General features: G+C 47.8%; 1 protein-coding gene across 1 annotated transcript in view; it reads right to left on the minus strand.

Annotated features, from left to right (window-relative positions):
- The window catches only part of CACNB4 (calcium voltage-gated channel auxiliary subunit beta 4), a 48,851-nt gene that overhangs the window by 9,395 nt on the left and 15,737 nt on the right, over positions 1-23,719 (minus strand). The window contains exons 2-11 of the mRNA XM_041467320.1: positions 13,884-14,003; positions 13,501-13,623; positions 9,565-9,695; positions 8,708-8,784; positions 7,957-7,976; positions 7,768-7,848; positions 6,051-6,109; positions 3,956-4,065; positions 2,881-3,032; positions 2,365-2,460 (exon numbers count right to left, since the gene is read on the minus strand). Coding sequence (XP_041323254.1) covers positions 2,365-2,460; positions 2,881-3,032; positions 3,956-4,065; positions 6,051-6,109; positions 7,768-7,848; positions 7,957-7,976; positions 8,708-8,784; positions 9,565-9,695; positions 13,501-13,623; positions 13,884-14,003 — 969 coding nt within the window. The remainder of the gene's footprint in view (positions 1-2,364; positions 2,461-2,880; positions 3,033-3,955; positions 4,066-6,050; positions 6,110-7,767; positions 7,849-7,956; positions 7,977-8,707; positions 8,785-9,564; positions 9,696-13,500; positions 13,624-13,883; positions 14,004-23,719) is intronic.

A 23,719-nucleotide genomic window follows, 5' to 3' on the forward strand; every position in this document is an offset into this window, starting at 1 on the left:
AAGTCAGCACTCACTGCCTCCCCATCACCAGTGCAAAGTGCTGAGCTGGTCTGTGAGCAGCTCCTGGGCAGGGCTGGGTTCAAGGCTGAAACCTGGGCCTCTGACATTTGGAGAGGCTTTTCTGATCCAGGTGAGGCCTCACCTGGTTGCCTTCAGCACTGGAATTCAATTTCTGGCCCGAGTGTTGAGGAACAGTTCAGTAAATCTGGGGATGGACAATCCCAGTGCCACAATGCACCCCACATAGATTATTTCATGAAATCTGGGAATCCCATGAGTTGGAAGGGACTTAAAAAACATCTCATCCACCCCCTGCCACGGGCAGGGATACCTTCCACTATCCCAGGGTGCTTCAAACCCTTTCCAGCCTGGCCTGGGGCACTTCCAGAGGATGGGGCAGCCTCAGCTCCTCTGGTGACTTCTCTCATTTCAGCTGATGCGAGCGAAGTGAAGCTGAGTAAGAGGAAACCACTGCATAAAGGGCAAAAAAAGGCTGTGGAACCCCCAGGGCTGTGTGTGTGGGTGCCAGAGGAAACACCTTTGACACAGCACAGAGTGCACAGCGCTGCTCTGTGTGTGAGCTCAGGGCAAACACCACAAACAGGGCAGCTGCACTCCACTCCTCAGCTCACACCAACAGCAGCTGGGAAGGGATGTGTCTTACAGGGATCAGGAGTTGGGAAAGGATGTGTCTTACAGGGATCAGGAGTTGGGAAGGGATGTGTCTTACAGGGACCAGGAGTTGGGAAGGGATGTGTTTTACAGGGATCAGGAGTTGGGAAGGGATGTGTTTTACAGGGATCAGGAGTTGGGAAGGGATGTGTTTTACAGGGATCAGGAATTAGGAAGGGATGTGTTTTACAGGGATCAGGAATTAGGAAGGGATGTGTTTTACAGGGATCAGGAGTTGGGAAGGGATGTGCTTTACAGGGATCAGGAGTTGGGAAGGGATGTGTTTTACAGGGATCAGGAGTTGGGAAGGGATGTGTTTTAGAGGGATCAGGAGTTGGGAAGGGATGTGTTTTAGAGGGATCAGGAATTAGGAAGGGATGTGTTTTACAGGGATCAGGAATTAGGAAGGGATGTGTTTTACAGGGATCAGGAGTTGGGAAGGGATGTGCTTTACAGGGATCAGGAGTTGGGAAGGGATGTGTCTTACAGGGACCAGGAGTTGGGAAGGGATGTGTTTTACAGGGATCAGGAGTTGGGAAGGGATGTGTTTTACAGGGATCAGGAGTTGGGAAGGGATGTGTTTTACAGGGATCAGGAGTTGGGAAGGGATGTGTTTTACAGGGATCAGGAGTTGGGAAGGGATGTGTTTTACAGGGATCAGGAGTTGGGAAAGGATGTGTTTTACAGGGATCAGGAGTTGGGAAGGGATGTGCTTTACAGGGATCAGGAATTAGGAAGGGATGTGTCTTACAGGGACCAGGAGTTGGGAAGGGATGTGTTTTACAGGGATCAGGAGTTGGGAAGGGATGTGCTTTACAGGGATCAGGAGTTGGGAAGGGATGTGTTTTACCAGGACAGTTACAGTTCTGGTTGGGTTAGTGGCACCTGGATGGCTCACAGGAATAACCCAGCAGCATTTTAAGAGATCACAACTCAGCAAAAGACTCCACGTGGGAAATGTAACACAGCTGAGCTCTGCAGAACAACAGGCTGCCCAGAGAGGCTGTCACTGCCCTGGTACCTCTGCACTCTGCACTCCCATCCCAATATCCCACAGAGATCCCACACAAAGCCACATCCAAGTCCATTTCCACTGCCTCTGTCCCAGAAACCAGGCGTGGCTTTCAAAACTAAAAGCAAGTTTGAGCTGCCCTGTCCAAACCCCTGCAGAGCCTCCCCCATGAGCCCTGCAGGCCTCTGCTCCATCAGCAGGAATTCTGGACTCCGGGAGAGGGGCAGATCTTTGATCAGGAGCTGGGAGAGCCGTGGCTGTGCTCTGGTGAGGTGACTGGATGGCCTGCAGGATCAGGAGCAGGGCTCACATGCCTGCACACTCCCCTTTCCCTTTCCCTTTCCACACACTCCCTGTGCAGTGAGGGCAGGCCTCTCCAAACCAGACTTTGTCCCTCTGGGAGCTGCAGCTCCACAGATGATGTAATTTGCTAATGAACAGATTTGTTGTCCCCTCCACGTCATTCCTGCCCTGTCACCCTGCCAAAGAGCAAAACAAACCCTGGGCAGGAGATAACCAGGATGAAAGTCTGCAGCACTTTGTGTCTCACGAGTGCAGGGCCGTGTGAGCACCACCAGGGATTGATAATGGATGGACCCAGCTCTGCACAGGGATCAGCAGAGCAGGAATCATCAGAATTCCACAAAGCAGGAGTTCTTCAGCCTCTCCTCTGTACTTACTGGTGGGCATTGTGCAAGTTTGTCAGCTGCCACCAACTGGACATTCAAGTGTTTGCTTTGTGACTTCCCTCTGGACTTGATCAGTCGCTGCAGGACCTGCCAGGAGGAAAGAGCAAAAGGTGAGTTTAAGGATCATTCATCTCCCTAAAGCCCAGCCTGACATCCCCCTGAGGGATTACCAAGGGCAGAAGCTCTCCATAAAATATTGCCCTTGAATATCCCAAACCTTTCTGATAACCCTTCTGAGAACTGGGAACATTTCCCTCTGGATCATGTTTGAGCCCTTGAAAAATTTCAAACGCATTTCTGCTTTATCCTCCTTTAAGTCCTAAGTTATTTGTGACAACAGAGAAGCATGAAAATTGTATTTATACAGAATTATCTGGATTGCTGGATGGACTGTAGCACACCAGCAGTACATTATGTCACTTTTTCTCCTTTTCAGGTGCAGATTCCACACTGGCCATTCCCACCCTGCCCTCCAGCTCCCTCCTGGATCTCAAGGTGAGGAATTACCTTTGGAGAGGACACCTTCACATGGACAATAATTGGTGCTAGAGATGTCTTGATAAGCTGTGCAGGGTGATTTATAGTGTCTGCATCCAGGACAACCAGCTGTAAGGACCTGGCCAGCTCAAAGATTCTTTCAATCTCACTCTGCACTTCAGCTGCAAAGGAAAACAAAGCAGTTGAAACCTCTGTGATAAAAATGTCCTCACCCACTTACTGTCACAGACTCCACATGTGAATTGATAGCATTGCCATAAAATAACCTGTTACCTGTACCTCTAGTGCAAGCAGTCACTCAGGATGGCAGAGATTTGGAATTTGTTTTTGTTTTTTTACCAAATCCAACTCCTCTTACATCCTGGGAAGGTGTCCCAGAGAGCAGCATGTTGGAATGCATGTGATACACATTAATTTCCACCCTTGTGCAAGAAAGAATCACACAATCACAGAACTATCAAGGTTGGAAATCCAAGATCATGGAGTCCACATAAAAATTGCTCAGGTCACCGTTCCCCAGCAGTCCTGACACTGAGCAGAGGGCAGGACCCAAAGTCTCACAGCCAGACAGCAAAATTCAGCTGTAACTGCTCAAAATTAATCACAAAACTGGTCCCAGGGTCAGGAATGACATTTCCTTGGCTGGACAAGTGCAAGCTCTTTGGCTCCTTGTGATGTGGAATTAAAAGCACAGGGCTGGGAAGGAGGAGGAGCTGAGAGGCCAGCTCAGGATTATGCAGTAAAATGCTGTAGACACATTTAAATCTGCACCACTGCAGGGTCAGGGTGCAGATTTAAATGGGTCTACAGCATTTTACTGTACATTGGAGATCAGGGAAAGGCTCTCCCCCAGAGGGTGCTGGCACTGCCCAGGCTCCCCAGGGAATGGCATGGCCCCAGAGCTCCAGGAGGGTTTGGACAGCGCTCCAGGGATGCTCAGGGTGGGATTTTGGGGTGTCTGTGCAGGGCCAGGAGCTGGATCCACGATCCTGTGGGTCCTTCCAGCTCAGACTGGAAGGCTGGACTCGTGTCCTGCCCCCCTGTGTGTAAGCACAGCCTGATTGCAGCTGTGCCAGGGCCTTACCTAGGCTGGACCTGGTGTTGGAGCGCTCAATGATGGCCCTCTTGCTGGGGTTGTTGAGCACAGACCTCTTGGCCAGGGAGATGTCAGCTGTCACTCTGGTTATGGATATCCTGCACACACAGCACACACAAACACAGGAGTGGGATTTCCACAGCCCATTTTCCACAGCCACAGCCCATTCCAAAGGGCAAACACAACCCAACACGCTCAGGCACGTTTCCAGATGAGTTATGGCATCATTAAAGAACAAATGAACAGAAGTGCTGGGTGACTGGGATGTATTTCCTATTCCCTGAGCCCTGGGATGCAGCTCCTGCTATTCTCCTTAGTGCATTAATTAACTTTCCTTCTCCCAGCTCACTCATCTCCTGCATGAATTTACACAGTGCCATAAATGCTGTGAGTTATGTGAGGCTTGGGGCACCCAGAACAAGGGAGCTGCAATGTAGCAGCACTTCCTCAGAGTTACACCAGGAGTAAACCCAGCCCAGCTGACAGGGAGCTGTGCCAGGGGCTGGGATGAGCAGGAGGGAAGGAAGTGGAGCTCTCTGGGCTGCCTGAACTCAAGTTTAACTTCACTGCACCTCTTCAACTTAAGGCAGGTGATTTATTTACTTCATCTGTCAGTGAGTTAGAAAGACACAAAATGTTACAAAGCAAGGACCACACGATGCCTTCATGTAAAAAATCCAGTTAGAGGCCTGGGATGAGCCAAGGAGCCAGGAAAAATGGAAAGAAAGCAACCTGGGAATGACCAGCAGCTTCTGCACAGAACCTAAGATTTATGCAGCTGTAAGTGGAATTTTCAGCTGCAGGGTTAAAAAGTGCAGTCATTTTTCTGCATAATACATAAATAAATGCAGACAGTGGAGGCCAAAAGTAAAAATGAGTTTAAAACAGAAATGAATGGACTGTGGGTCTTGGGCTCACTGGCCAGCAGGGGAGGTTGCAGGTACAAAGGAAGGAGCTGGCAAAGCCAAGGGAATTCAGAGGCAGGGAAGGAGTCAGGTCTCTCTGATGCCTCTGGAAAGGCTCTTCCATGGGCACTCAGCTCCTTCCTTGGTAACGTGGACCTCTCCCAGAACTGCAGAAGAGATGGAAAGAAAGAAAGAAGAAAGAAAAGGGAGGGAGGAGAAAGACCACAAAGCCATGAAAGTTGGCAGAAGGACCAAGAAGCAGCTTTTTCCTGAGTTCCTCAGAGCTAAAATCAATGGTCTCAGGCTGCTGGTGGCACTGAGCTCTCCACTGCTGAAATTTCACACTCCCACCTGATCCAGCTGCCAATACTGCTGATGGAATTAGGACTTCCAGAAAATCACTTGAGCTGAGCAGCTCGGGACAGGGCAGGAGAGGAGAGACTTTGCACAGAAGTTGATCATTAAATGTTCTCTCTGAGCTGTTTAGGGATCAGTTCAGCACTGCCACCTCCTCGCTCCTAAAATCCATAAATCCCGCTCCAGCTCTTCTACAGAACATCATTTTCCCCTCCCTGGTGGTTTGGGTATTTCAAACCTGGCTGTGTTATGTGCTACCAGAACAGCCTCTTTTCCCAGCTGGAATATCCTGAACTCACTGGGAAGGGCAGAACATCCCAAAGATGCAGCAGACACCTACAAGGACTGAGGTGATGCCATGGACCAAGCCAGTGCTCCTAGCAAGGAAATCCAAATTATCCTCTACAGCTCACCAGGAAATGCTCCAGCTGAAATGAACCCTTAGAATTGTTTTTCTGTGCTTTATTTCTCAGCATTTCCTTCTTCCAACCACCCTTTTCAGTATTTTTGCCTACTTAAGGCAGTCAAAATAAAATCTTATATAAGGAATATTTTAGAGCTGATTTTTCTGAGGTGTTGGGAAGACACTGAGACAGAATTCTTGTGTTAAACTAAGAAATCCTAGCCCAGCCATGGCAGAAATGCAGACATGTGCACCCCTAGTAACACTTGAGCTGTGTCCCACTCTTCAGTGGTGACACAAAGCCAGAAAATCAGCTTTGATCATGCAGCAAACCCTCTGGCATGAAAAAAAGAAAATAATTGACTGAAATGTTAGTAACACATGGGCAAAGCAGCATGAGAAGGACAGAGTTTCTCACCTCCCATCAAACCTGTGCTTCAGGAAGTCAAAGAGAGCTTTCTGCATCATGTCTGTCACCTTGGCAGAGGGGAGAAGATTGAGCAGGGGGATGGACAGGGAGAGAAAGAAGCCAAAAGGAAGGAAAGAGGTGAGTAGAAGGCAGGGATACAGCCAACAATCCACACCCTTGCTGGGCAGAACCATCCCAGTGCCACGTCCTGCCACAGCAATAATTCCCTGGGAGTTTCCTGACTCACTGCCCCGGGTGCAGAGCTGTCCCTGGGTGTGCTCCTGCCCTGAGCACTCCTCAGCCCTGCACATCCAGCACTGCTCCCAGACTCACAGCAGGGCACAGCCACGGGGATGTGTGCTGGGCAGGGCTCTGGGCACTGCTACAGTGGGCTGCAAAGCCCAGGGAGGAGAGCTGTCCTGCTGGGCACTGCTCTCACAGAGGGGTGACAGCAGAAAAATGGGCTGCTCCCACTGCTGGGCCTGGCAACACAGCTGAGCTGCCATCTCTGCCCTCTGATTTCTGAGCAGCTCCTTGTGCTTTGCAGGACAGCTCAGGCTGACAATTATTACCTGCCAGGCCAGGCAGCAGCTTCATCAAAGCCCCCAGGCCTCTCTGCCAGTTTATTTCCCTCTTTCCATCTGAATCCTTCAGCATTTAGCCAGGAAAAACAGTCAAAATAAATCACCCCAAATATGATCAAGAATTTTTGTTATTGAATTTAATATTCTGTGTTACCATTTCCACACGTTTGTATGTTCAAGGTGTTGTGTTTGGTGTTGTTCTATTCAAAAAAAAGAGACAGGGTGGCAGATTTGAAGAGGTTTCTATGGACAAACAGCCTCTCTCCCTCCAAACTCCTGAGGTAAATTGATCTGTGGTGCAGCACAGAGGGAATTTACTCCTGTCAAAAAACTTCCCCATCAAATTAAAAGGCAGAGAGCAGAACATGAAGTACCTGCTCTGCTGAGCTGCACCTTCAGTCACTCTCACTAAAAACAATGCCAGAACACTGCATTATGCCAGGCCTGTCACCTCCCAAAAAGAACCATTCCAATATGTTTAATAATATCCTATACATTACTGACAACATTAATTAAGCTTAATGAAGTGTACCTTTGATTTTATGTTCATTTAGTTCCTGGTTCAGCACTTCCCAGATGGTTGAGCTCCCTGAATTGCCCTGCTAAAAGGCTCTGCTTGTTTTAGCACATGGTAAATGCTCACTTGAACCTGCAGCAGCCTAAAAAAGGCTGTCCTGGTTATCTGGGCACGTTATCCTGCCCACTCCCACCTGGGCAATCTTTTAGGAGGGTTAAAAGTTTCTTTGCAAAATAGTTGAATTTATTAGTAAAGTGAAAAAAGGAGAACAACAAGGAAGCTCCTTCCAATGTTTTGCTAATTAAGTTCAAAGCATGGGCTGGTTTGATGAACATTTTTCCTGTGTAGAGTCCAGCTCATTAATTTGACTTCTTGTAGCAGACACAAATTCTCTTTTTTACTTGATTTAATCAGGAATGAGTGCATTGAAAAGAATGGATTTGCACTGTGCTTAAAACAGTACAAGTCAGAAGTAACTCTTAGCTCTTACAGAACATTTTGGTGATTATTTAAGCCAAATCACTTGAAATTATCATAAACCAGTTGCACTGAGCCACACAGAGAATTACTGAGGATGATCAGAGATAATGAAAGTTGAATTAATTGCAAACACCTCAGTCCATACCTCATAGCCTTTGAGTGATGGGCCCACCAACACCACAGGTCTCATTGATGGCACTACATCATAGGGGGGAATGTGTTCTGTCTAGAGGGAAAAAACAACCCTTCAGATCATCAGTCAAACAAACCCATAGGGAAATCCTGGCAATTATGAACTAGGAGGAAATCAAATGGAAACAAAAGCATTACTTACCACTTTTTGTTTCTGTTTTGCTAGAAGACCAAATGAGAACTTGGTTAAAACACACCCAGGCGACCAGAAATCCCTTTGCCAAAGCACTTTGATTTCTGTCTGAGCACCTCCCTCTGCTCAGGCCTGACCAAAGTGGGCAATCTGTGCATTAAACTGGGCATTACATATATTAACTGGGCAATCTGTGCATTAAACTGGGCATTACATATATTAACTGGGAAATCTGTGCATTAAACTGGGCATTCTATATATTAACTGGGAAATCTGTGCATTAAACTGGGCATTATATATATTAACTGGGAAATCTGTGCATTAAACTGGGCATTATATATATTAACTGGGAAATCTGTGCATTAAACTGGGCATTACATATATTAACTGGGAAATCTGTGCATTAAACTGGGCATTCTATATATTAACTAGGAAATGTGTGCATTAAACTGGTAATTCTATATATTAACTGGGCAATCTGTGCATTAAGCTGGGCATTCTGTGCATTAAACTGAGCATTATATACATTTAACTGGGCAATCTGTGCATTAAATTGGGGAGCTGCCAATGTTCCCAAGGACTTTTCCCAGCCCTCAGCAACTCCTGCAGGCTGGGAATAGCTGTCCTCCTCCCCTGTGCATGCAAACACTTCGCTGGAAAACATCTCAGTAACTCAGCAAAGGGGACAACCTGCATTTCTCATGTAGGGTTTCTAAACAGAATTATTAGCAAGGGTTTCCTTGAATAAATCCTGTCTTACCTGTGGCTGTAGGTGTGGCTCGAAATGTGCCAGAAACCATCTCTCCAAGGCTTGAAGAAGAATTGCCACTGGATTTCCTGCAGCAGCAGAAAGACCCCCATTAACACCAGGCACCCCAAAACGTGGCAGGTTTTGGGGAGGAATTGTCCCATGAGGAATCACAAGGTCATACAAGCATAAATGACTCTAACTATAAAAGCTAAATATTAAATGTTTTATCATTATAATATGGAATTTTATCATAAAATCCAGGAGCATATCACTGAACTCAGTAATTTCTCTGTATATTGAGATCCCCTGGCTGCCCCTGAAGCTGTGTCAAAAATTGTAGAAGAAATTTGGATGCTGTTCAACCATTCTGAAAGCATTTCCCAGGTTTATCTCCCAGATCTTTTCCCAGGGATTTGCAATCTCCAGGTCTGGCAGGGTGGAGATTCAAAAACCTCAGGCTGGAAGATGAAGAATAAAGGATGGCAAAGCTGATCTTACAAAGTCTGGTTTGGGCCAAAATGGAGAGAAAAGGAAAAAAAAAAAAAAAAAAAAGGAAGAAAAAACCCACAACCTAAGAAAAGCTGGGAAAAATCTGGGAGACTTTGAACCCAAGCTGACTTAAGGCCACAGGCAGACAAAACTCTCAGGAACTCCTATCATTATCCCTCACTGCTCTTCCCTGAAGTCAAACCCATTTTTGTTTCTCATCACCGACATCTCCCGCTCCCCGCAAATCCGTACTCCCACCGGGATCCCAAACCCAACGCTGCAAACGCCCTGCAATAAAGCAGCAGCGGTGACCTTTGGAGATACTGCCCGGGCTGAGGAAGGATTTGAGGGGCTTTGCAAAGGCCAGGCGTGCTCACCCTCCGTGGAAGCGGCCCCTCTTCTGCTCCTGCTGGATGCGGATGTTCTCCAGGCGCAGCGGGCTCGGGATGAAGCCGATCTCGCAGCCCTCCTTCACCAGCCTCCCTATCCACCAGTCGTTGTTGTACTTCTGCAACACAGCAAGGCTCCTGCCCACTCCAGCTCCCAAATTCCCTCCGAGGTGTTACAGCAGTGCAGGGTCGTGGGGGACAGAGCCACGCCTACAGCTGTCAGCTCCAGCTGCAGGCAGGCCTGGGGACCCTTTGATTTTGGTTTCATTGCATTATACACTTTTCTTTGCTGAGCATCTTAATACTTCTATACCTTTACTTTTACCTACAGCCTATCATGACTACTATCATTAACATATTATGGTCAATACTATCCAATCACACGAGTTAATGTGTTACAGTTTAAGCTTAAAGTTGTTTTTTAGTTTTCTTGCAGCGGAAATTCTTAAACCTTTTCTCTACTTGCCACACCAACATGTCTTGTTTGCCTGTGGTATCTTTCTGTTGGTAAAAACATCTTTTTGTTTGTGGTCAGCTTATCCTTTGCTCAAAGTCATAAAGCCTCTTTCCAACCTGACATAACCTTTGCCTTCTTAGCTGTCCAGCAAGACTGGCTCAGCAATCCTCAATTTACACATCTGTAATTCTTCTAGATCACAACTTGCTTCCATCTCTATTTCGTTCTCAGGTTCTGCATCAGAGAGCTTTCTGCCAAGCACACACATCTGTGAGACTTTCTTGTCAAACTTTCATCCTTCCCAACAGTTACCCACACTCCTTAACTCCACTCTGGATAATGAACCAGGCTCATGTGTGAGAGCAGAGCACCGAGGCTGTTTCCCCTCATCCTGTCCCTTGCTGATTTAATTTCAAGGCTGATTTAATGAGCAGAACCCATTTCTTTGAGCTGAGGCCACCACACAACCTCCCAGCAGCAAACATAAAAATAACACCTCCAGCTTCCCATCAAATATTGCTTGTCATATTTAATGGTCTAGACAAAAGATCACCACTTTCCCTTCCTCCTCTCCAGGTATTTGTAGGAATGTTATTAACAGGTTATGACAGATGAAGAAAAATTCACCTTTAGGAAGAAACTTCAATATATACCTAAAGCATAGCATTTTTTCATTGACCTTTAGTAACATATATTCTTCTGCTTTATTGAAAGTCTGGTCTGTCCCTAATGATGGCAAAATGAAAAGCAAGATCCTGGTAGATATTGGAGTGGAAAAGGATCTGTTGTAGCTGCTGGCAGCAGAGCTTTTGAAGAAAAGTATCTGAAAAGCCTCTCCTCTGTTCTGCTTCATTAGGCAGCTGGGTGTTCAAAAGAAACATTGCTTTTCACTACTGACTCTGGAGTCATTAAGAGCAGCACGAGTGAATGGGTTTTGTTTGCCTGCCTCGAGGAAAAAGCCATCACAGAGATCTCATCTTCGAGATCATCCCTGCTCCTGGCTCCACATTTGCAAGCACTTCAGCTCCTGCAGGGACACAGAAACACCGAGGCCCTGCTGTCAAAGGTGCAGCAGTGCCTGGTGATGACTCTGAAACATCAGCCCTGAAAAATAAATGGGTTTTTATCAACCCAGATATCTGAACATTAGCCCAATCATAAATATTAGCACGTAATAAAAACTAAGGGAATACAATCCTCATATGCTGAAAAACCTCTTTATCCTCTTTAACATATATTTAGGCAAGAGGTTCCATGATTTGATCATTCCAACTAAGTATTTATTCCTCCTGCTGTTCTGACTTTGATTCACACAGTGGCAGTGAGCAAAGCTTTATTTGAAGTATGTTAAGTTACACAATTACTTCCAGTCTGTGAACCAGACAAATCCTTCAGGATTCAGCATCCTGCTGCTGGAAATGAGTGAACTGAGAGGCTGTGGAGTCCCCAGGATCCCTGGCAGTGTCCCAGGCCAGGCTGGACAGGGCTTGGGGCAGCCTGGGACAGTGGGAGGTGTCCCTGCCCAGGGCAGGGGGTGGCATTGGATGGGCTTTAAGGTCCCTTCCAACCCAAACCAGTCTGACTTTACAAAACCAATCCCAGCAAAACCTGAGTGCCAAGGGCACTGCCTGATCCACTTTGGCTCTAAAGGTACAGCCTGACCGTGGGAATCTTTCTTCATGGACCTCTGAGTGATGCCTCCAGGCATGGGATCAGAATCAGCCCCTCTGCAGAGGGACCTGGGACAAAGGATGGAGGGACAGGACCAAGGGAATGGCTCCCACTGCCAGAGGGCAGGGATGGATGGGATTCTGGGGAGGAATTCCTGCCTGGGAGGGCGGGCAGGCCCTGGCACAGGTGCCCAGAGCAGCTGTGGCTGCCCTGGATCCCTGGCAGTGCCCAAGGCCAGGCTGGACAGAGCTTGGAGCAGCCTGGGACAGTGGAAATGTCCCTGGCCATTTAAGGTCCATTCCATCCCAAACCAGTGTGGGTTCTGCTGAGAGCCCCTGAACACACAAATGCCAAGGCTGCAGTGAGGAACACAGGATTTATCTGCATTAGGTCATCCCCTCCCCTCTGTCACTCTGTGTGTGGGAGGAGCACGTTCCCTCCCCTGGTTGCCATGCCCATGATTCCTTCTGCTCTGTCAGGAATTGTTGCCATTCCATCCTTTAAGCAGGCACACAATGTATAGTTTGGAGGAGACAGATGAGACATACAGGACACAGCCTCAAAATAGCAGCTCCTCACTCACTGCCTCTGCTCCATCCTGCCAGAGGGTGACCTGACTTTGTACCCAGCTCAGCAACATTCCAAAACCTGGAATCACTGAAAAACAAATCCTGCCAAGCCTTTTTGCAGCATGGGGAGCCATTCCCCAAATCCTGCTGAGTTCCAGCTCCAGGGAGGCTGAGCTGACAAACACCAGTACCCAGATGGTTTCCAGCTCAGTGGCAGTGTGATCCCGGGTTTTTAGACCTTGGGAGACAACTGATGGAATGCCAAGACATGGATTTGGGACACTTGTCTGGAAAAATGTACAAGGCAGCATGACAGGAGCTTGGAGTGTGCAACTCAGTCAGTGCCCTGACAATAAAGGTGGCCATGTCCAGGAAAACCAAGATTAAAAACCGGAAAAAGGGAATTTTCTGCCTTTCCCTCTCAGGGAGAGGGGGTGTGAAGCAATTCCCTGTTCCAGCACCAGAGGAGGGGCAGCAGCAGGTGTTTTCCTCCTGAATGTGCTCTGTCTAAGGGAGATCAGTGCTCTGGAGTGATGATGAACACGTGTTCAAAGAAAGACACAGATGAGCACTGAACACCCCAAAATAAACCCAAAATGCAGAGATGAAAAAGTGCTTTTGCAAGCTGCAAGCCTCTGTACCAATCCACAGCACAACAGGGGGTTATGCAAATGTGGAGGGCTCACTTCAGATAAAAAATTGCATAAAATATGCTCAGCATGCAATAAAATGCAATTTTCTCTACCAAAGCCATACTCAGGGCTCATTTATCCCATTTTTTCCCTTATTTTTGCATCTGTCCTCTTCAGGATTTTCTTTGCTTACTGCATTATCCTAAGTGTTACTTCCTCTCTGGAAGGGAGCCTATCTGGTGTTTTTTGGAAGACCTGGCATGACCTGGTGCTGCTCCATGGAATCCTTAGTGCTCCACGGAATCCCTTTCTCCTGCACCATCCTGATCCATCACAAACTGGTTCTGATGAAAAGAATCTGAACCCACCACTTTAAAGGGTATTATTTCCTTCCTGTGTGATGAAATTCCAACATGTTGGCAACACCAAGTGCTCCAGAAGGGCAGGACAAGCACCCCAGGGTGCAGGAACTCCACGAGGGATGAAGAACCAGCTTCTCCTCACTGTGCCCTCTTGGGTATGGTTCAGCTGATCAAATCAAAGCCCTTGGCCTGTAGAAAGATTCCCTTTCCCATCCCCTTTTGCTGGGTTTTACCTCTTTAATGTGGAGGAAGTCCTTGGCATCGAAGGAGATGGCAGTGCTTGGGACAGGAACATCTTCATCCAGAGCCCCACAGTAACTCACGTTGGTCTTGACAGCAAATGCTACTGGTTTGGACTAAAAACAGAAAAAAAACCACATAAAAAACACTGGGAACTTCTCATCCATAAAAATTCAGCCCTAATGATTTCACCCAGGCCAGCAGAGCTCAGCTCCCTGGAGAATATCCCCATTTAGAGGAGAATATTTACACTAAACTCCCCAAACACCTTCTCTGCAGATACTTTGACTCAACTGCCAAAGTATTTCAAAAGAAAGTGTGAATTCCACCTGCAGGCAGAAGGCAGCTGGCCCGTGACTTAGAGGGGAGAACTCACCTTGGCCCTCTCCAGCTGGATGGCTGCTTGCTGCTCCCTTTCCTGGCGGATTGCTTCCCTGTCCTCTTCCAAAGAGACATCAGAATCTGAGGGTCTGCTCGTGTACGAATCTGCTGAGCCCTGAAAGGAAAGCCAGGTCACTAAGAAAACACAGGTAAGGAACAGAAACCCCCTCCCCAGTCAAATTTAAAAAATGCTTTAGAAGTAACTGGTTTCTTGGTATTTTTTGGAGTGAGTTTTACAAAGACAAAAATGCTGAGAAAACCTCTCTCCTTCACTTTCTTACTGACACAGTAAAATCCAGCTCAGCTCTGGGCACTGTCCAAAAGTCTTTACAATATTCATATCCTGTTTGACAGCCTCAGACTCAGGATTGTCAAGGGTTAGGTCACATCAAATATAATTAAGGAATTACAAAGCTTGGCTTGAATCATCCCTCCCCATGAATATGCTCTGTTGTGTAAGGGCTTTGTTCTCACTCACACAGAGCTTTCTTCCGGGCTTCCAGGGGGGAAAAGTGGCAAAAATGACATTATTAAAGCTGCTCAACAGCTCTGTATTGATATGACACGAAAGCAGCATGTTCAGGCAGCAGCAGGGAGCATCAGCCTGCAAGGGGAAAGAAGGTGCTGCCACAGTTGGATTTTTGCCATTTTTTGGACATTTTTCGGACATTTTTCAGGATACCTGGCAAGCCCTGAAGGGTGGAGTGGCTCCTCTCTTTATAGAGACCAGCCTGACTCCAGCATCCCACTGGGGTCAGTGTGTGGGGTCAGTGGAAAAACAGAGTTTTAACCTTGCAAAACAGAGAGTATTTACTCCTGATCAATCCGTGGCTCTCTGTGTTCCAACAGAGCCACTCAGAGAATTATATCCTTTTTTTTTTTTTTTTTCTTACATTGATTTATATCCTGCAGCACAGGCACTGTAGCAGTCAATATTCTTACTGTTCATGTAAAGGCACATATTCTTAAATATTGCTGTGGATCCCTGTCTACTGCTGTGGATCCACGTCCATCCCTGTGGATCCATCCTTGTGGATCCACATCCATCCCTGTGGATCCATCCCTGTGGATCCACGTCCATCCCAGTGGATCCATCCTTGTGGATCCACATCCATCCCTGTGGATCCATCCCTGTGGATCCACGTCCATCCCTGTGGATCCACATCCATCCCTGTGGATCCATCCTTGTGGATCCACATCCATCCAAAGGCACATATTCTTAAATATTGCTGTGGATCCCTGTCTACTGCTGTGGATCCACGTCCATCCCTGTGGATCCACGTCCATCCCTGTGGATCCACATCCATCCCAGTGGATCCATCCTTGTGGATCCACATCCATCCCTGTGGATCCATCCCTGTGGATCCACGTCCATCCCTGTGGATCCACATCCATCCCTGTGAATCCACGTCCATCCCAGTGGATCCACATCCATCCCAGTGGATCTACATCCATCCCTGTGGATCCACATCCCTCAGGATTCTGCTGGCTCAGAACCACTGATGAGCCTGTGCTCTTTCCTTGTTCCATACTCATTTGGGGAAAGGCAGATTTCCTCCAGGACAAGAACAGGGTTTGCCAATAGGAGTTTCACCCACAGCCGTGATTTTAAACACAGCAGAAAATTCCTTCCAGGACACCCTGCACCCAGGGAACGCTGGAAGGGCTGGGAAGGGCTGGGAAGATGCAGAGTTCAGGGTCCTGAGCTGGAACACGTGGAGCATCCCCAGGCTGAACAGTGGCATTAGGAGCTGGCAGCAGCTCAGCTCTTCCCAGCTGGGAAGCTGCACATCCTGCTCTTCCTTCTGCTTCCTCCGGGATGGAGCAAGAGCAGGAACTCGGCAGTCACAGCGCCTGGCCAGGCCTCCTGCAGACACCTCTCAGTGCCTGAGCCCCCTTTCCACGGGGAAATTCCTGCTGTGCCCACCCTGGGCCAGCCTGTCCCAGAGCTGTCCCCAGCACAGGGACGGGCACTGCCCTGGCTGTGTCACACCGGGGCTGGGGCACCGCTGGTTTTTTACTCACTCAGGTCTGATGTGATCCAGCCCAGCTCAGTGAGGGAATTTAACCTCAGTGAGGGAACCCAATCCCCGTGCTGGACACGCAGTGCCCATGCTGGTTTGCACTGGTGCGTGCTGAACAGTGATTTACTGCTGTCAGAACAAAGCAGCCTCAGGCAGAGCAGCTGATGCTGCCAGGCCACCCCCGGCTGCTCTCCGTGCCAGGCTGAGCCGTGCCCGTGTGCCAAGTGCCAGGGATTGGTACAATCACAGCCGCATGATCCCGGCTCTCCCAAGTCATTCCCAACAGCCAGTGCCTTATCTGGAGGATGCAGCCCCAGGACTGTGACTCACAGGGTGCTGAGTTGCAGCATCACACTGAAAATCAGGCACCATTCTGCAAAAAGCAGCAAGAGGGGCAGAAAAGGAGCCAAACTCGTATTGAATTTTGGGTTCTGTTTGAAATGTTTGATTGGAGATCAGATTTATTGCCAGAAATATTGTGGAATATTGACAGAATATTGCCTAACAATCCAACACAAACACTGCTGTCTGCTCAGCACCAAGTGCAGTGAGTTCTGCTCTGACAGCTCCTACTTGCTGAAACTGCAATAGGGAATGAGAGGAAAGGAAAGAGGAAAGCCATTTCCCATCTTTTTTTGTACATCAGGATGTTCCTGAAGGGAGAATGTTTTAATGGAAAAAGTGGTCAGACACTGGCAGGGGCTGCCCAGGGAATGGTGGGGTCTCCATCCCTGGAGGTGTCCAGGGAAGGACTGGATGTGGCACTCAGTGCTCTGGGCTGGGGACAAGGAGAGGGTTTGGGCACAGCTGGGACTCGATCTTGGAGGGCTTTTCCAACCTTGGTGATTCTGGGATTCTCTAAAAAGACCCTTTAACTTCTTTATTTATTATTGTATTTATTATTATCAAACAACCAGCAGCAGCCTGGTCATTTGGGGCTATCACCTGTGCCCACAGTATCACACCTAACATTTGAGGACCAATAATCAATCCCACCCTTACCTAACCCCAGCCCCACAACCCTCTGGGAGACAGAGGAACTTTGTCAAGTGGGGCTTCAGTGAGTTCAAGTGACACCAGATTTGGTAATTTGAAAGAAACAGGCTTTTCCAGATAATTACATTATTCAAGGCAATGAAAAACTCACTGCTTACTTCACAGCCTTTATACTTTGAGCTCCTGTGAATTAATTTTTTGTGCAATTTATTATTTATTTTCTCCCTCTCTCATAAACTGTAATTCAGCTTAGCTAAAAACGTGGAGGTTTGAAGCAATCCCAAAAAGACCAGGGGGAAGGGTAAAGCACACAGAACAGTGGCTCTGCTCATTTTTATTCTCCTGCTCACTGACTGGTCTTGCACATGAGGTTGCTGGATGATGTGCCAGGGTGGAAAGGGTGACACAATATTCCTGCTGAGTGGGGATGCCCCAGCATTTTAGGCAGGAGGAGGTGACAAGAATCATCTTCCTGGACACTACAACATCCAGCCTTTGTGCTCACTGAAGGAATAATCAACCTTTAGCTGTTACAGCTGAAAAATAAAGACTTACTGAGCTTGCAAATAATTTTTCCCCAAGTGCCATAAATCCACAGCTCCGGATTGCTCTCCTTCCATCCCTAAGGAATGCTCTGTCACACTGCTAGGGCAATTAAAGCAGCAATCCATTAGCAGCTCCAATCAGCCAGATGACAGCCAGCCTCTCCTGAAAAGATTTAGGGTGCTGTGGGTCCATCCCAACCGGGAGAGCCTTTAGGGAAACATCCCTGCTCACACAGAGCTCCTGCCCTCTCCATCAGGCCAGGCAGAGCCTTATTGCAGCAGCCCCCTCCCTGGCACTCCTGTGCCCTGGAATGAGCAGGCACTGGGCACACAGGGAGGCAGCTGTGCCAGGCTCTGTGCTCAGCCCTGCCCTCTGGGAACAAGAGGGATGGTAGTGCAGAGCACAGAGCTCCCCCAGGCAGCAAATGACCGGGAACGTGGAGTTGGGAGAATATCCCAGCTGGAGACAGCCTGGACTGCTTCACCCTCTGTCCCACCCTCTCCTCCTGTGCTCCTCTCACTTCCTCCCCAACACCAACCCCACCTAGCACCTCCCAGCTTCCCCACCGGTTTTTGGATACTCAGGGCAGTCTCATCCTGCAAGACCACCAAATTCCCACAGATCCCAAAGGTCCTGTTCTGATGCCAAACTCAGAGATTACCCAAACAGCTGAACCAGAGGTCGCTCCAAAGCTTTTAAATTGGTCAGGAGCTCAGCTAAACATATTTGAGCAGACATGGGATCATGGAATCCCAGGCTGGTTTGGGCTGGAAGGGAAAGGTCAGCTCATCTCCTGCCATGGCAGGGATGCCTTCCACAAGCCCAGGCTGCTCCAAGCCCTGTCCAACCTGGCCTTGGGCACTTCCAGGGATCCAGGGATCTTCTCTGGGAAACCTGTGTTAGAGCCTTACTACCTTCCCATAAAACATTTCCAATTCCCAATCTCCCACCCATCCCTGCTCTCTGGCAGTGGGAGCCATTCCCTGGCTCCTGTCCCTCCATGCCTTGTCCCCAGTCCCTCTCCAGCTCTCCTGGAGCCCACACTGCTAGGGCAATTAAAGCAGCAATCCATTAGCAGCTCCAATCAGCCAGATGACAGCCAGCCTCTCCTGAAAAGATTTAGGGTGCTGTGGGTCCATCCCAACCGGGAGAGCCTTTGGGGAAACATCCCTGCTCACAGAGAGCTCCTGCCCTCTCCATCAGGCCAGGCAGAGCCTTATTGCAGCAGCCCCTCCCTGGCACTCCTGTGCCCTGGAATGAGCAGGCACTGGGCACACAGGGAGGCAGCCCCCTCCCTGGCACTCCTGTGCCCTGGAATGAGCGGGCACTGGGCACACAGGGAGGCAGCTGTGCCAGGCTCTGTGCTCAGCCCTGCCCTCTGGGAACAAGAGGGATGGTAGTGCAGAGCACAGAGCTCCCCCAGGCAGCCAATGACTGGGAACGTGGAGTTGGGATAATATCCCAGCTGGAGACAGCTGAAGCCTGGACTGCTTCACCCTCTGTCCCACCCTCTCCTCCTGTGCTCCTCTCACTTCCTCCCCAACACCAACCCCACCTAGCACCTCCCAGCTTCCCCACCGGTTTTTGGATACTCAGGACAGTCTCATCCTGCAAGACCACCAAATTCCCACAGATCCCAAAGGTCCTGTTCTGATGCCAAACTCAGAGATTACCCAAACAGCTGAACCAGAGGTCGCTCCAAAGCTTTTAAATTGGTCAGGAGCTCAGCTAAACATATTTGAGCAGACATGGGATCATGGAATCCCAGGCTGGTTTGGGCTGGAAGGGAAAGGTCAGCTCATCTCCTGCCATGGCAGGGATGCCTTCCACAAGCCCAGGCTGCTCCAAGCCCTGTCCAACCTGGCCTTGGGCACTTCCAGGGATCCAGGGATCTTCTCTGGGAAACCTGTGTTAGAGCCTTACTACCTTCCCATAAAACATTTCCAATTCCCAATCTCCCACCCATCCCTGCTCTCTGGCAGTGGGAGCCATTCCCTGGCTCCTGTCCCTCCATGCCTTGTCCCCAGTCCCTCTCCAGCTCTCCTGGAGCCCCTTCAGGCCCTGCCAGAGCCTTCTCTTCCCCAGGCTGAACACCCCCAGCTCTCCCACCCAGCCCCTTCCCTGGCAGGAAGCTTCCATCAGCCCATCCTCCCTTTCCCCCAAGACAAATCCATCACAAACTGGAGCCTTAACTTGGAAAAAACCCAAGTATCCCCAGCCCTCTGCAAGTACCCAGGAGAATCGAGGCCACATCCCTCCCTGACGAGTTCCCAGAGACCTGACAGAGCTCCTGACACAGCACAAGGAGAGCAAACAGGCACGGGGATGGCTGCAGGGCCATATGCTGCCATATGCCACGGATGTTCCAGAAACCATTTAAAACACCCCACAAAACCCACAGGAGAGTTATTCCCTGGGGAAGCAGCTCACTCCAAGCCCCAACACAAAGATCTCCCAGGTCCAGGTGCACAAAGCAGGTTTAACTCACAGGTTACTACCAGAAGTACGTCATGGAGATGGGGGTCACCGAAAATAAGCATTAACTCATTTTTACATGAAAACAAGAACCAGAAGTTGAGAATTTAAGAAACCCCCACATTTTGAATACCAGTGGCCACCACAGTTGGTGTTCACCTCATCCCAGCACTCAGGGAGGGCAGCTAAATTTAATTACCGGGCAGGTGATGTAATTAATTAAAAGGCAAACACAAAACAGTGGGGATCTCTTCCTTTGGCGTGAAAACCTCGCTGTGCTGCAATGGAAACCGGGGCCAGGAAAATCTGTGTGTGCCCAGTAAAATACTGCAGAGTCCTGCCCAGGCTGGAGGGAGCGTTCCATGGGAGCTGCAGCAGGAGCAGCAGGAGAACACAGCATTATTCCCACATGGAAAGGGGCGCAGACATCACACCTGCAGCACAGCTCCTGGTTTTCTTTAATGTTCTCTGGAATTTTTAACATCCCACTCCAATTACGAAATCCATTCCAGCTACTGCAATGTTAAACAGGGAGGTCCAGGAGCAGACAGCTCAGTGGGACTTTTCCACAGATTCCCACGTGGATGTGGCACTGGAAGTGCAACCAGGACAAGGTGCAGTTCCCAAGCAAATTATTCTCCTGCTGAATCCTCAACATACACAAGGCAGCTGCACAACCGCTTGGCACTGAGTTGTGATTTCAAAATCAAATGCTCAGCAATTATTTCCTTCTACATGTTTGGTAAATTTATTTAAGACAACTCATTAGGTGTCTCAGCAATTTGGAAATTACTAGGTAGTTAGTTTTTTTCTTTGGGAATACTAATTGTTAGAAAATAGGGCAATTCTTCCAACATTTCCTGATCTCTTTTTTTTTTTACCCTGGATTTCAATTCTTGCAGTCTATCTCCTTTCTCCAGCTGCCTTCAGTTCAGCACAGATTGTGTTGCTACATTTAAGAAACAGAGTTTAAAAAAATACTGGTAATATATATCTCTATTTACTGCCAAAATACTCCCATCTCTTTTGGTAATGTTCAAATGAACATGCAAGGCACAAGATTTTGCTTAGCAGGCACTGCAGGTACACACAAAGCTGGAGGGAGTGATTAGAGAATAGATGAGCTGCTCTGAACTTTTCCTTTTCACAGGTGAAAAATCCAGATCTTCCTCCACAAAATAACACCCAAAGCACTTTTCCTGCAGTCTCAGAGCCAAGGGACAGGTGAGGATCACAGCCAGAGGGATGGCTACGGGCTCAGGGGGTTTTCACCCAACAAAGTGATCCAAATTTGAACACACAAACCTTTCAAATTCCATGGTTTTGTTCACCACAAAGCAGCAAAGATCTGCCTGGGAACGCTCTGATCTGTGCTTTATTCCAAATGCAGGTTGTGAGACCTGGGACTGAATCAACACCTGAACACCTCCAGCCTGAATTTTGCTTCACCCTCTGCAGCTGGTCCCTCTTTTTCAGGAAAGCTATTCAGCAGTCCCAGGAGAGGAAAAAAGGTGCTATTTTTCCATGATAAAAGGCTCCAAACTAAAGCTGCAACGGCACAGAGACACTGCTTTATTTTTTCTAATTACTTCAGCTCTTGAAAGCCTTGAATGATGCTCCCAAGGCTCTGGGGAAGCTGCTGCTGTTGGGTTTGATGAAACCTGATAATAAAAGTGCACCTGGTATCCTAAATCAGCTCTCCTGTGAGGAGAATGCTCTGTGTCTGTCCCACATAACACGTTGGGAAGGCAAGAACGTTCCGTAAGTCTCCAGGAAAAAAAAAAATTAATTACAAATACTGCCCCCAAACGAAACTTAATCATCCTCCCAAGTACACAGGCATCTGTGGCTGCCATATGTGGTCTGCCACAGCAATCCCTCAGACATGCAGCCTTCAGCCAGGAGGTGCTGGAATAACGTGGTGTGTTCCTAAACCACCCTCCAGTCACCCTCCTGTGCTGGCTGGGATGGAGAGCTGCTGCTCACAGGGGTGGATCACTTCTTACCAAAAAAAAAAAAAAAATCACACCCCCAGCTAGTTCCTTGCTACTTCAACAGGGACATTTAGCTTGGGATCTGCAAGATGATGAGCAGATTTCTCCTCTCATTTCACTCTGTTCCAGTTTATTTCCCTTTTGGTTTGATGGAGCTTAGCTTGGTTTGCTCTCCCTGGGGCTCTCCTGTCACCAGGTCACCTTTGGGAGAACCAGGATGTGCTGGAATCTGAAATGTAGGGAACTCTCAGAACTTTGGGCCTGGAAGCCAAAGGTTAGAATTAAACCCAGGATTTGATCTGAGACCTTGGAAAAGGTTTCTAAACTTAGGTGTTAGAAGTGAGAATGTGGATTATAGTTTAACGTTGAGATACATTAAGCAGAAGAAAGTTTAGAGTTTTAGAGTTTAAGATATAGAAAATATAAAAGTATTTACAAAGGTAACAAGGAGTTTAGAAGGCAGTGCTGTAGGTTTGTGTGTCATAACATGACTGGCTAAGAAAGCTTACACAAGTCCATAAGTCCATAAGACAAAATATTTGAGGGGGGGGGACCCCTTTTTACAAAAAAAAAAAAAAAAAATCACACCTCCAGCTAGTTCCTTGCTACTTCAACAGGGACATTTAGCTTGGGATCTGCAAGATGATGAGCAGATTTCTCCTCTCATTTCACTCTGTTCCAGTTTATTTCCCTTTTGGTTTGATGGAGCTTAGCTTGGTTTGCTCTCCCTGGGGCTCTCCTGTCACCAGGTCACCTTTGGGAGAACCAGGATGTGCTGGAATCTGAAATGTAGGGAACTCTCAGAACTTTGGGCCTGGAAGCCAAAGGTTAGAATTAAACCCAGGATTTGATCTGAGACCTTGGAAAAGGTTTCTAAACTTAGGTGCTAGAAGTGAGAATGTGGATTATAGTTTAACGTTGAGATACATTAAGCAGAAGAAAGTTTAGAGTTTTAGAGTTTAAGATATAGAAAATATAAAAGTATTTACAAAGGTAACAAGGAGTTTAGAATGCAGTGCTGTAGGTTTGTGTGTCATAACATGACTGGCTAAGAAAGCTTACACAAGTCCATAAGATATTTAAGGATTGGGTCAAAAACATAAATATCCTTGTTGGCAGTGCTTTATTGGTCAATAAATCTTTAAAAAGTCGTGTAACTGAGCCATGCAGTGAAGATGTGAACCAAATTCACCCTTCCTGCCTGTGTAGAAGAGAAATAAATCACATCACCTAAAAAACTCAGAGGTCCCATCTCTAACTCACTGAAATTCCTTCACAGATCCCCATAGTTTTGCACAAGGAAGATCTTAGGCTTATCAGCCCCATTTTTACTTTATTTCTTCTATTTCTTGATGGTTTAAATTTATTTAATTTCTGAGCTTTTACTGTCATTTCACTGGGAATATAATCCTGTTTTCTGGCTGTACTGGAGAACAGCTTTGCAGCTCCTCTCCTGGTTATTTCCAACACGTTATTCGTGCTCCGTGAAACGAGTTTGGTATCACCATATTTCTGGGATGTGACTGTATTTAAAATGTGCTTTTTAATCCTGCCACCTTGTGTTCACAGCCCCTGTTGTACAACAGCATTCCCATCTTCCAGGATCAGCCACAGCGTTTGTCCATAGGGAAGAGAATAAGGAAAAGCACGGGGGAGAACATCAATATTTTATTGATGACCTCGGGGTGAGGGTTTTGCTGTTGTTATTTCTTTAACTGGGAAGAGACAGGTCTTGGATTGATAGGGATGAGAACCAGGGAACACCTGGAATCCCCATGGGATAATTTTTTGGGGAA

This window comes from Pyrgilauda ruficollis, unplaced genomic scaffold (assembly GCF_017590135.1).
Source record: "Pyrgilauda ruficollis isolate IOZ18807 unplaced genomic scaffold, ASM1759013v1 scaffold205, whole genome shotgun sequence".
NCBI lineage: Eukaryota > Metazoa > Chordata > Aves > Passeriformes > Passeridae > Pyrgilauda > Pyrgilauda ruficollis.